We start from the raw sequence: 14,564 nt of genomic DNA on the forward strand, positions 1-14,564 counted from the left end.
GCAAGACCGCCACCAAACCCCCCGGGGTTTAGAATAGAATAGAAAAACCGCCGCTTAGTAAATTTTACCCTACGTGTCTAAACTCTGTGCTTTGCAGCCTGCCTATAATTGTGCTGTTTCTATACCAGTGACCAGACTTCTCATACAAATTATGGACCTCTTACTAAGGAGTGCAATTTTAGATGTCCTGCTAATTGTATTTGTAATATCAAGGTCTATGTTTAGTAGCAAATAAATGGATGTTTTTTGTCTTTGATCAACACATGGAAGGAGAGAGAGTGATGAAATGGCCATATTGAATATGCAGGTTATATTGCTAATTTGTGAGAGTTTATAACAGTTGGTACAAAGCTAAGTCCTTGTTTCATAAATGTACATCCTACAGGTAAAGTACTATATTATACAGATAGACCATACCCACAAATGTACTGACCAAAATGCCCAGACAATAATCAAAACACAGCATATGAAATGTGTGAATGGCAAAACTAGTAGTATGTACAGATGTGTCCACAAACAACATACCTCCGTGCGCTAAAAGTCATGTTAAACATAACACGTGAGCGCCAAGCGTCTTTTCGTGCAACTTGTTACATTCAAATGTGCCTATATTCTGTGTGCAGCTGTGACACTGTAACGTAGCATTTGGCATTAGGTAGAGCCGCAGTCACACACATAATATAGGCATGCCGCATATGATTTTAATCAGCAGAAGCTGCTTGTGTGTCCACTTTGCATCACTTTGCGAATAAGATGCATTTGAAGGTGAAACGTTGCATGAAAATACGCTCTGCGCTATCGAGTCACGCCACGGCATCATACGACTAGAAGGGCTGGAAGTAAGATGTATGTGGACACATCTGCATGAAGGTAATTGATTACCTCACCCAAACTTTAAATGTAAGTTAAATATAAGTCACACAATATTATCTCAGCATTATAACCCAATGTGTACCCCAGTCTGGTGATGCTCTCCTCGCTCTTTACGCCAAGGAAGATCAATAACAAGGAGCAAAGCAAAGACGCAGCACAAAATCATCTTTGGTCTCGTGCTGCCTTGCACCTTCATTTCTGCCAAACCCATAGCTTGTGAGAAAGATGTGGATAGGGCACATATTTAAAGCCGTGCAGAGGGGCATTTTTCACTCCACAAAGTACTTCCATTTTGCACTGGCTCAGAGATAACTCCGAGCAATGTAATAAAAAAGCTCTCTACTCGAGAAAATGTTACGGAATAAAAGTCTTAATGTTCTATTACTCCTATGATAAATTTAAGCTTTAAATAGGGTTAGAGCAAGCAGTATTTTAGAAGAAAATGTGTAACGTTCAATTAAGACAAAGGGTTGTTAAATGGTAGGAGGTTGAACTTTGGTGCGGCACAGTGAGCAGATTTATCTGCCTTTTCGCGCATATACTGTAGGTGAACTTCCAGTTGGAATCACCAATACAACACAAGGTGACTTTCTGTGTGCGCCCAGTGTATGGTCGAACACACTGCTTTTATGACAATAAGCCCTCTCGGCAGGTGTATAGAAAGCATCAGTAGGCTGCCAGACTGGGCGGAACACTTGGCCATAGCTAAGCAATATTCTTCGTTAATGTAATTAACCTCTAAACTATTACCCTTTTTTGGCTATAGCATGAAACAGTGTTCCTGCTACTGCAAGTGTAATTTTGCTTTCTAAGCAATATCTGAAACATAGAAATGGAATCAGAAAAGGAATACATCACACAAACATAAACAAGTAGTACAATATTAAACTATGCCTTGAGTTCTAGAAATGCTACAGTTAACAAACCATCTCTAGGCAAAGTGTGTATGTAGCTTTTACTATCGTGACACAATGCACTTGTGTCCACTTTGCCGAGATGTTCCTGTGCATGAAGAAAAGAAGGTAAATGATAAAATGTTGAAAAGTAAGCTTAGTGTTTGAGACTAGTATTTCCTTCTATTATTCTAGGTGTAACAAACCCAATTTTGACCTTATTCACAATAATTAATGCAGTAGAAGTAGCCTGACAAACAGCACATACAAAAATAAAAACATGTTGACTAGTTAGATATAAATACATAAATATTGAAATAGCTAGGTAATTATAGTCTTAGCTAATGTTAAATAGCTTGTCGTCCAAAATTCCCTCCCCCAAATCGCTGTCCTAATTCACGTCACAGCATCCAAAACCAATCACTTATTGACCATTGTAAAGCGTTGGAACGTAACCATAAATTACAGTAATTCACTGAACCAGGAGTTCAGGTCAATAAGGGAATAGAAGGAAATGATACATATCAGTGTAATCAGTTAAGTGACAGTAAATAAGCAAAAAGCTGGTATCCAAACATTAAAAAGTGGTAACAATATAAGGCCAGAGTGAGTATAGATTTTTTTTAAAAACTCCCTTTAATTGTTTTGTTTTTTTAAAGAAATGTTCCACCCTTCCCTGACATTGCTTCAGTTGAGCCCCCTATATGAATTAAGTATTACACCTCAGTCATCTAGAAAGCTTTACAAATATATGGCTCTATGTATCGTGCAGTAGTTCTCTTCAAAAACCGTCATACCTCTGCCGCAGACAGAGGCTCATATATTAAAGACAATCAACGTTTCACAGTGCATTCCCTGGGCAGGTCCTCCTAAGTGGTAACAGTATGCCCAATTCATAATGTAATAAATACAATAAATATACTGTAACTCAAACTATTAGCTAACAATAATCAACTGGCCTCTCGACATGTAAAACACAATGAACAAAGCTTATCAGAAAAGAAAGGTTCATTTTAAAATAGCTCATAGAACATCAAGTCACATAGCGTTTTCTACATTCTCTGTAGTTTGAGCCCTTTGTGCAGCAAATGTGTAAACACAAACCTCACAAGAAACACACACGATGCTGAGACAGTATACACAAATTTCAACATATCAAGGCCAAGCTTGTGAACTTCAGAGCTGCCCCAGTTTCTCGGTCTATTTCCTGATGTCCATTAAGACATGTTGAAAGATTGGTTTCAGAGTACTGTAAATCATAGGACTGTCCTCTGAATCTTGTTTAACCTACAAAACAAGCAGATGTTACAGTATAGTTAGGAGTAACAACAATTTTTTTTACAATGGAGTGAGAATGACTAGTAGGCTTGGTGGACTAATCATTATATTATGCTCAAAACGCTAATATAATTCACTGCTTCAAGGTGCCCTGTCTGGTTTGTCTGAACATATCAGTACAATGTAAAGAGTCCCAATAGACTGTTGGAGCATACACACGGTCAGATTTGTCAGATGAACAATTGAACAATTTTACCAAAGTTTTGAACGATTGAACGATTTTTGACTGCATTAAAATGAATGGAATCGTCCAAGTCTGACTGCAAACCCATCAGATGTCAGATATCGTTATCTGACAAACGGGAACGCGCATCGTTCATCGTCCATCGTTCAGGCATGTCAGATATGTCAGATTTTCCTTCAGATATGAACGACTGAACGATTTTTAAATCGTTATCGTTCAGATCTGAAGGAAAAATCTGACCGTGTGTATGCACCATTGCAAGCACCCTCTTATCTATTTGTCTGTTTGTGAATATGAAGCCCTGTTTGCTGGCACTACTGTATATAAATAAAAGTTAATAATAGTAATACTAATTATAGAAAGATGTCATAATATTAATCCAATATACATTTGTGACCAGTGAAAAGACTTCCTTTATTTATTATCTCAATATGAAACAGAAATATAACTGCCTCTGAGTTTTCCACTTACAGCACAGTTTGCACAAGTCCCAAATAGAAAGTTTAATTAAACATAATTGATAAATATGCACAGACTAAAACATTTTAAAATTTACTATAAGTATCTAAATTTATTCTTAGAACAGACTAAACAATGAGTGTAGCCTCTCCATACTTTGTAAATGTGTAGGTGGATTTCTATAAAACATTCCACTGTCACTGATATTTACAATAATGTAATATACACTGTTCTGGGCTGGTTACCAGATCCAAAGGGTGAGACAGAAACAGCCTTTCAATAATGTAGCTCAGGCCTGTCCACCCTGTGGCTCTCCAGCTATTGTGAAACTACAAGTCCCAGCATACCCTCATGATTATAGCTTGTGAGTGATCCTGCAGCATCCCACACCCATTTTTTGACATGGGGTGTCTGACTGGTGGGGGGGAGGGGGGTGTAAGAGGGTGGCAGTGCAGCCTCAACAGTTTCTATCTGGATACTGTTTGCTTAGCCCCTAAATTGATGTCTGAAGTCACTGATTCAGAGCACAGCTCTAACTTTACATGTCAGACCAACGTGTATTCATCAGGTGAGTGCCACCTGTCTTTATTGTACCCATTTAATGTCTTTCCTTAAGACTTCACAGCCAGTATCACAATCACTATCACTAGCAGTTTGAGCAGTCTTTGCTAATGCAGGTCCTACAAAAAGTGCCTCAACGAACATACTTCTTTTAAAGTCACTGATGTTTCGTCTTCTATCCATAGTAGACAAAATATTGGGAAGCCTTTCCAATCCTAAACATGATGGGAGGTCAATTGCTTATTAACTCAAGAAGTATGTGTATGCACCTACTTATAATATACTTTTGTATCCCTCATTTACCCAACTGTTTCCTGGCAGTTATGTGTACCTGTGCGTGTGCTTACCGACTTGCATTGGTTCCCCTCTAAAAACAATGCACCAGTTTTGTTTATCTGCCTGTGGCCCGAGGCTGGAGTTGTATAATAAGCTGTAACTGAGAGCAATGTCAGAATTTTACTCCTGCTGAGACCATTCTGTGTGTGGTCTGTGTACTGAGCCAGCAGCCTGACATACTCGCAAACTGTGCTCATCGTTTCCACCATGAAATGTAAAAGAATAATTCATACTTTGTACATTTTTGGCCTATGGAAATAATAACTACAACATTGAAAGGCAAATAATCACACAACAAAATAGTTAAAGTTCATTGTAAAGTATTTAATTTCACACTTTACGGGCCTAGAAGTGCAATTTGTTCGTGGCTGACATCGATATTATGTTTTCGCTTAAACTATATACTGTTTTAATGTACAAAGCAACACTGTTACATCAATATTATATGTGATGATGTCAGGAGACCATTCATTGTCTGTTAAAGGCAATCACTGATTACCATCAAGTAGTCAGTGATTGCCTTTACGGGTAACATGACTGACATGATCAGATTGTTTTGTATGGGCTTATTCTATACAACTTACATATATGCTTTATAAGTTCCTATTATAATTTTTTTTGGACAGTTTGAAGAGATTATGAGACACAGGAAGAGTTTTCCATTACTTTAAACACCAAATCCAGTTAAAATAAATCTCACCCCTCTATTTTTACTGCTTAGCAGAAGCGCCGTTAGTTGCAAATACAGCTGTCAGTCTGTTTGGGTGAGTGTCTGAGGGAGTCTCTGCCAGCTTTTCATATCTGGAGAACATTTGTTGACTCATTCACTAATTCTTTACAAATTTTTATATTGACTGAGGGCCTGATTCAGACCCGGTCGCAAGCGCTGAGCGCTCGCAACCGGGTCGATGGTGGCCCAGCAGTTCTCTACTGCTGTAAGACACATGACTAACTACTTTATATAGCAGAGAGGGCAAACTAAATTATAAGTGCTCTGCATGTAAAGTCACAACACAGGAGCAATTACATATTGGGTCAATTTTAATTGTATTAACTACTTAAAGCCCTTTGGACCTGAGGACCCACATGTTCAACCACCACCATCTATTATAATTCTTTCAATTTCTTGAGTTTCATTGAATTTGCTTTATGACAACAAACAAATGTAGTACAAACAGATAAAAGATTTAATCCTTCCATTAGCAGAATTAAAGCATAATAGACCAGGTGTAATTGGGAAAACTGTTCAACTTATGTCCCGCAGTGTTTGCCTGAAAAAATCCATCACCGCCATAATAATGGCGTGTAATATGGCACAAAGGCAAAAAGTACCTTTATCATTCACCTGTTGGGGCTTATTTAATGGGGTGTGAGCTTGTGCCGCTGCGGGAATACATGCGAGTGTTCCCATATTTTTAAAGCGGCAATCATTTTAAAGGCAAAACCAAGCTGGTTTTGCCTTTAAAATGATTGCAGCTTTAAAAATTACATGAGCCCTGATGTGTCTTTCATATGTGTCTACTAAGATAGTAGGCCCCGCCCACTTGTCACATGACTTATGACTTTGATCCAATTGATCATGAAAGAAAACTGATCTGGAGATCACAATTTAGTTTGAATAGGAACTTGCTGAATGACGGAACACATTTCCCATGAACCTGCTAAAGCAGGGGTGGGGAACCTTTTTTCTGACGAGGGCCATTTTTTATATATTTAACATTATTCGCGGGCGTGGTGCAGGCCACGCCCCCTCCGTGTGATGTCACACTGGGACGGGGCCACAATCGCCAGTGATTACAGCAATCAGGGAGCTGTAAGAGCAGCGGTGTGACCGTATGAAGCGTCCTAAGGACGCTCCAGGCAGCACTGCTGCATAGATTCTGGCCACAGGGTGCCATTATAGACACCCTGCTATCCAGATGAGGCTAGCAGGAAAAAGCTCTGAGGGCCAAACCAAATGATTGAGAGGGCCTTATACGGTCCCCGGGCCTGAGGTTCCCCATCCCTGTGCTAAAGTTACTATCGCCTGTTGAGTATCGTAATGATGGATTATTCTAAACATTTAAAGCATAGTTGCTGTCTATTGTCCTCTCCAAATGATAATTATATTTAACTTTTTTGCAGCTATGTACAGTATGTATCTATTTCAAGTGAAAGAAAATGAAACATAATTTGGAAACTCTGAGGTTTATAAATTGTTTCACTTATTGCTTCTTTATATGTCACAATGAGAATATATAAAGGACTCTTGCCCCCTAGTCTGAGTATAAATGAACACACTACAGCACCTACCATTGTAAAAGCTGTAATCATCCGTGCCAGAATAGCATCCTCTACGTCAGGGGAGATCAGTCGCAGGTTACCCACACACTGTAATATGCACAGGACGGTCTGATGCTGACCCTACCATTAAATGCCAAAATATGAGAACTTGTAAAGTAACATTTCAATTAGCATGCTCACAAAAAGACTTTGTCAAGTTTTTAAGTACTAAAATACTAGTATTCACCCAGTGACAATGCTAATACTATGTATAACAAACAAAAAGGATTGATAAATGGATATTAGTGCAACAATATGTCATGTAGGTGAAACAGTTCATGAAATAAAACTCACACCCAAGTTACAGATAGCATTGTGTGTCACAAACACTTGTGTGCGTTTCCACACGTTAACAGACATTAACGTGATAAACCGCATGAGCTGTATTCCAGACGGTAAGGTACTATGGGGTCTATGTACTAAGCAGTGTTAGGAGACAGAGTGAAAAGTGATGAGAATGTGATAAGGTGCCAGCCAATCAGCTCCCAACTGTCATTTTTCAAACACAGCCTGTGAGATGACAGTTGGGAGCTGAATGGCTGGCACCTTATCACTTTCTTATCACTTGTCACTGTCTCCTAAAGGTGGGTATCCACTAGATGATTAAGTTGACCGATAAGGATCATTCGATCGTACAATCGTTTGAAAAAGCGTCTAAAATGACCAGTGATGCGCGTGCCCGCTGGTCGTTTAGACAACTATCATCTTTCAAACATGCTGGTGAACCTGACGATATCGTCAGGTTCAGCTTTTTTCGAGATGACTGATGACCCTGCACTGAACGTCTGCTCGACATTGTAATCGTGCAGTCATTTTCAGATCTTGTAGTGGATACCCGCCTTATCACTGCTTAGTAAATAAACCACTGAGGCTTAAATGGCAGCCCACAAACTGGGAGTGACCCTCGCAGGCTTTCATTGCAAACCTGCATACGAATTTCAGAACACATTATGTACTTCATGGCTCTTTCAGCAGTGATGTCACTAGTTCCGAATGAATTGATTGGTTGCATTCTCTGTAATTCTCCTCAGAGTGAGGAGAGTTACAGATTCACTGGCTCCACACTATAAACTGTATATCCAATAGACATGCAGCCTTTACCACAAAAGGCTGGAGAAAAAACTATGATGGTCTAGTTTTTATGTGACAACAAATTCTGCAACCGAATTTCTTTTCTTATTTTAGTACAACTGTAGGGATAAAGGAAAAGACGGATCCTTCCCTCATTTAACTGGCACCAAAGGAGGAAGTAGAATAAAGGCTATAATTGTAAAATGTAAGTTTACAATAATTAATTTTTCTGTAGAAACAAGTGTGATATTACCCTTATAATCCTTTTTACAAAAAGTTTATTTTTTTTCCCATTTGATTCTTGGTGAATTTCACTTTCACTGTTATTCTACCTGTTCAAAACCACATGCAAGTCACACTAGCACACAAGTAAAGCTCACTGTACTTGCCTTTTGTAGCAGGTAGAGGGCGTTCTCCAGATCACAGCTGTAACTTGCTAGCAAATGGATATCCTCTTTTGTAATAACGGGTTCTTTTAGCTGTTCAAGCCAGGACCACAGTAAATTGCTCAAGATGTAAGGGTTTCTCTCTGTGCAGATCCGATCCCACGCCGCTTCTCGAGAGTTCAGTTCTTTCTAATGTAATGGGCGTATGGGAAGATACAATCAATCCTTTTTTGCATTGATAGTAGTAATGATAATAATGGAATCTAAATAGCGTTGTAGTGACCATCTCGGCAGTCGGGAAAAAAAGTTACGGCAATCGGACCATTGGCACCAGCCAGAATGTATGCCGGCCGTCTAGGTAATTAAATCCAAACCTACTAGAGGTCTAAGGGCACACCAGTACTGAGGATATACACAGATAATTCCGTTTGATACTGGTATACCTAGCGTGTTTCATCACAGACCTGGCAAGGTTTCCTTTACCAGCAACGCTAAAGTCATGCTGCACCTACTATAGCAAATTCAAGGCATATTTGCTCCTGTTACTTCCATGGGAAGAGAGGTGCATTTACTACCTATGCAGCGTTGGTAACGTTTCGCATCTGCGACTAAGTCAGAAAAGGTTGTGCAATTCAAATGTTTCCTCCAGTTGCATTTTGCAATTTCATTAACTCTGAATAAGTTACAAGGTACCATGGAGTAATTGTACACTTGTCCACTTAGTACACTTTGCACAAGTATAAAACGTCACAAATGATGCCCTCACTATGTACAGTACCTTGCAAAAGTATTCACACCCTCTGCATTTTTCATGTTTTGTTGCCTCACAACCTGGAATTAAAATGGATTGTGTGAAGGTGCCTACAACTGTGCAGTTGTGTTTTTTTTTTTTTATATCGTGAATCAAACAACATTTAGGACAACATAACAGAAAACTTCAGCGTGCAAAACTATTCAACCCCCTAAAGTCAGGACTTTGTCGAGCTACCTTTTGCGGCAATTACCGCTGCAAGTTGCTTTGGATAAGTCTCTGTGAGCTTGCCACATTTTGCCCCTGGAATTTTTGCCCATTCCTCAAGGCAAAACTGTTCCAGCTCCTTCATGTTGGATGGTTTCCGCTTGTGAAGAGCATTCTTCAAGTCTGACCACAGATTCCCATTTGGATTGAGATCAAGGCTTTGACTAGGCCATTCCAACACATTTAAATGTTTCCCTTTATACCACTGGATTGTTGCTTTAGCAGTATGCTTCGGGTCATTGTCCTGCTGGAAGGTGTACCTCCGTTCCAGTCTCAAATCACAGGCAGACTGAAACAGGTTTTGCTCAAGAATATCCCTGTATTTAGGACCATCCATCTTTCCCTCGGCTCAAATCAGTTCCCCAGTCCCTGCTGCTGAAAAACATCCCCACAGCATGATGCTGCCACCACCACCATGTTTCACTGTGGGGATGGTGTTCTTGGGGTGATGGGATGTGTTGGGTTTGCGCCAGACATAGCGTTTTCCTTGGTGGCCGAATAGTTAAATTTTAGGCTCATTTGACCAGAGCACCTCCATATACATTTGGGGAGTCGCCCACATTCCTTTTGACAAACTCAAATCGTATCTTCTTATTTTTATCACTTAGTAATGGCTTTTTTCTAGCCACTCTTCCATAAAGCCCAGCTCTATGGAGTGTACGGCTTATTGTGGTCACATGCACAGATACACCAGTCTCTGCTGTGGAACTCTGCAGCTCCTTCAGGGTTACCTTTGATCTCTGTGCTGCCTCTCTGATTAATGCCCTCCTTGCCCGGTCTGTGAATTTTGGTGGGCGGCCCTCTCTTAGCAGGTTTGTTGTGGTACCATGTTCTTGCCATTTGATGATGATGGATTTGATGGTACTCTGGGCGATCATCAAAGATTTGGATATTTTTTTTTATAATCCAACCCAGAATTATACTTCTCAACAACTTTGTCCCTGACTTGTTTGGAGAGCTCCTTGGTCTTCATGGTGTGATGCCTCTTGCTTAGTGGTGTTGCAGCCTCAGAAAAGGTGTGATTATACTGACAGATCATGTGACAATTAGATTTCACACAGGTGGACTTCATTTCACTAAGTATTTGACTTCTGTAGGCAGAACTTTTGAGGGGCTTCATAGCAAAGGGGGTGATTACATATGCACATGCCAATTTTCAGAATTTTATTTAGAAAGATTATTTTTTATATATATTTTTCTCATTTCACTTCACCAAATCAGACTATTTTGTGCAGATCCATCACATAAAATTCAGATTAAAAAAAGAAATAAAATAAATTACAGGTTGTAATGTAACAAAAAATGTAAAAAGCCAGGGAGTGTGAATACTTTTGCAAGGCACTGTATACATATATATATATGTATATTAGAGATGTTTGCGGACCCCGTGTTTTGGATCTGGATTTATCTTCAGGTTTTGGTTTTAAAAAACCACCCTCACATGTTTTGGTATTGGATTTTGATAAAAATAGATTAAAAAATCAATAAAAATCGATAAAACCATCTAAAATGTCCAAATACAAAGCCCGAGTTCAGTTTTTAAATCCGAGTTCCAAACCGGCAACAGATCCGAACCCGGACTCAGTTCAAACCAGCTCACAAAAGTGAATCAGTTCCGTACCTTGACCTGGTTCTACTCGGAATCCCTAAATTCAGAAATACGGACCGCACACACACACACACACACACACACACACATATATATATATATATATATATATATATATTATAGATTTGCGGGTTCGGATTTACTTGGTTCTTTTCGCCACATTACCACAAGTTAAGATTTATCTTATTGGCTATCCAAAACACGTGAGAGTCGCATAACCAATATGATAAATCTGAACCAGCTAATGTGGCGAAAAGAACCAAGTAAATCCGAACCAGCACATCTCTAAAATATATATGTATATTTAGATATATATATATAGTATCCACATTGATCTTTGTCATCTTGAGGATCAAAACGTCTTTCAATGCTGTAATAAAGGAATATCTTTTCTACTTCAAATCTGGTGAGTGCATCCATTATTTTGGATACTGTGTGAATCCATTGGCAACAGGGAATTGGTTATATATATATATATATATATATATATATATTACTCAACATCCAGCGGCACTCTGAGACTTGTAATGAAGGTAAAGACGATATGTCTTTATTTCTACGGCGTTTCGGGGTTTTTTCACACGTTTATACTGGATATTTTCCATTTTTTTTCTTTTTGTAGAAGTATAGGTAGAACATGATATATTCACTGTGTTTTGATTTTTCTGCATTTACTATATGATTTTTATACACTCACATTAGTGTTTTAATATAACATTAGTTTGGCCACATTTTTACTGAAGATTGCCTTATATTAAATTAATTATACATATTTTTTTGTCATTTAGCCGTCTTTTTATTATATTTTTGCACTTCATTATATTTTTTTTGAATAATTTTATCACATTGTTTTTTCACTGTTCTGTAGTTATTTAGTTTTTTTCTGATAACATTTGATCAGTATTCCACAGGGCCGGACCGGCACCTGATCCGTAATCACGTCACTTCCGATGACGCGGAGTAGCGCTACCGGAAGGAGGAGTTTGTGACATGGGCGGCTGCTGGTCCGGAGGTGAGAATGGAGACCTTTTGGACATGTAAGTATTTAAGTCCGTTGTCTTTCATTTTGTCTGTCCTGAAGACGGGGTATTCCCCCGAAACGCCATAGAAATAAAGACATATTGGCTTTACCTTCATTACAAGTCTCAGAGTGCTGCTTGATGTTGAGTACTTTATTGGAAGGTTTGAATCACCTTGGATGAAGGCACCTGAGCCAGTTAAGTCGGGCATCAGCAACCCGTGAGTGCCGGTTTTTGCAATTTAGATACATATATATAAAATTGAAGGTGTAGCACTCCCCTCAAAATAAACCACACAGAGACCAATGGATCAGTGGAACGTTTCAGTACTTTTAGTACTATCTTCAACCATATGGTTGAGGATAGTACTAAAAGCACTGAAACGTTCCACTGTTCCATTGGTCTCTGTGTGGTTTATTTTGAGGGGAGTGCTGCACCTTCAATTTTCTATTTACCCTTCTGTGAGGGCACCCCTGCAGGATTTTTCATTATCTGGAGTGCCGGATATGGAGATATTATATATATATACTGTATATCTGCTGCTGAAAGTGACTGCAACCCCAAATGTAACAACAGCACTGGTAAAGATTTCTAATTATCTCTATGGGGTAGTTAGGAAACAGTAAACTAATATTTGTCACTCAAATAATATTGAAAGTAAATTATGATACATTTAATAAAATTTGATTAGCATAGTAATTCAATAATATAATTTTTAAAACAATGTACATTAGTAGCAAGACATGATTTATCTAAATACACACAGTAATGCATCATAAACTCCTTTCTCTTCTATTACCACTACTGACCTGGAACCTATTTAATGGCTCACGAATAAAGACACTTTTCAAGCACCTGTGGTCTAATGTGGTGCATTCAGCTACATAGTGAGTACGGGTTGGAAGCACATAAAAATACATAATTGATCAACCATGGGGAAAGGAACTTGTATACATTTGAATATCTGGAAAGAATGTATCCACTTCTATAACCTCTAGCTACTATCATGCTCAGAATCACACGTTCAGAAAGATTTGAGTAATTGAGGACTTTGGAAAAAATACTACATGTCCACTATGTCTATTTTTTATTAGATCCACATTAGGGGCATAACTAGGTATTTGAAGGCACCATAGCCAACATTTATAAGGGCCCCATGTACCAATCAATGGTGAAAAATGTATATGTAACTTTGACAAGGAAGATGGGCCCCTCTCTGTGCCCCATAGCAGCTGCACCCCTTGCACCTATGGTAGTTACGCCCATGATCCACACAATCCTTTAGTATACTGTAATGCATCGTTACTTTTTACAATAGTATTGTTTTGCTATCTGTTCTCTTTTAAGACTTTGGAGCATATAACAAATGCAGTGATGTTGGGCCTAAATTGGTGGCTGCTCATATCACCGCTATTAACGGTAGTCCAACATAGCGACGTACATTAGGACCATTCCCACAGAACATCGCAAACATTGGGCCTGATTCAGAGCCGGACGCTCTGACCAGAGCGCTCGCTCTGAATCAGGGCCCTCCTCCATTAAAATGGAGCGTCCTCCTGGACGCTTGTATAGCTGTGGGTCACCACCCACAGCATATACGAGCGTCCAAAAGATGGTCGCGATGGTCTTGACCATCGGACTTGCGAGGGAAACCCTGCGGTCGGGTTTCCCAGCCACAAGCTCTGTAGTGATTTTGGCTCTATCAGAGCCAAAATAACTCCCACTGACATCACTAGTGATGTCAGTGGGGCCGACTTCAGACGGTAGGCGTTCCCATGGGAACGCCTCCGTCTGGCAGGCACGCCCACCAAAGGGGGCGTGCTGTCAATCAACATCGACAGCACGCCCCCTTTGGTGCGAGACCCGGAGCGATGGGAAGCCCGTCGCTCGCCGGGTCTCGCGCATGCGCACGACGGAGCTCCCTCCGTCGTGCGCATGCGCAGTGGGGAACATCAACATGTTCTGAATTGAATTGCCCCCTAAAGGAAATACGACTCAAAATAGCAGAATGATTTAAGTTGGGCACACTGATGCTCCTAACAGTAGAGAAAGACAACCCAGAATTCCATACATTCTCTACTGACTACTATTCTTTTCTGGGAATCGGTATGATATACCGGCATACGGCTTGCCGACTATCAGAAGAACGACAGCAGCATCACGATGGTGAAGATCCCGACAAGGGCTAGTAAGTAACCTAACCCTCCCCTTCTCCCCCCCTAACCATCCCCGTGGTTCCTAACCCTAACCTCCCCCCAGTGGTGCCTAACCCTAACCTCCCCCCAGTGGTCCCTAACCTCTCCCCTGTGGTGCCTAAATCTAACCCCCTTTTCCCGCATCCTAAACCTAATCCTCCCCAGGTGGTGCCTAACCTCCCCCCGGTGGTGCATAATCCTAACTCCCGCAGCCTAACCCTCCCCGGTCGGTACCTAACTCTAACCCACCCTGGCAGGTCCCTAAAACTAACAACCCCATCCCTGGCCTAACCTGCATAA

General features: G+C 40.0%; 1 protein-coding gene across 1 annotated transcript in view; it reads right to left on the reverse strand.

Moving 5' to 3' along the window:
* Positions 1 to 2,069: 2,069 nt before the first annotated feature.
* PTPDC1 (protein tyrosine phosphatase domain containing 1) overlaps positions 2,070 to 14,564 on the reverse strand; it is a 68,538-nt gene continuing 56,043 nt past the window's right edge. Inside the window, exons 8-10 of the mRNA XM_088472770.1 lie at positions 8,427 to 8,612; positions 6,937 to 7,047; positions 2,070 to 3,053 (exon numbers count right to left, since the gene is read on the reverse strand). Of these exons, the coding sequence (XP_088328896.1) occupies positions 2,967 to 3,053; positions 6,937 to 7,047; positions 8,427 to 8,612 (384 nt within the window). The 3' untranslated portion in view covers positions 2,070 to 2,966. The remainder of the gene's footprint in view (positions 3,054 to 6,936; positions 7,048 to 8,426; positions 8,613 to 14,564) is intronic.

The sequence above is a fragment of the Taudactylus pleione genome, unplaced genomic scaffold (assembly GCF_031769625.1).
Source record: "Taudactylus pleione unplaced genomic scaffold, aTauple2 ptg000128l, whole genome shotgun sequence".
Taxonomy (NCBI): domain Eukaryota; kingdom Metazoa; phylum Chordata; class Amphibia; order Anura; family Myobatrachidae; genus Taudactylus; species Taudactylus pleione.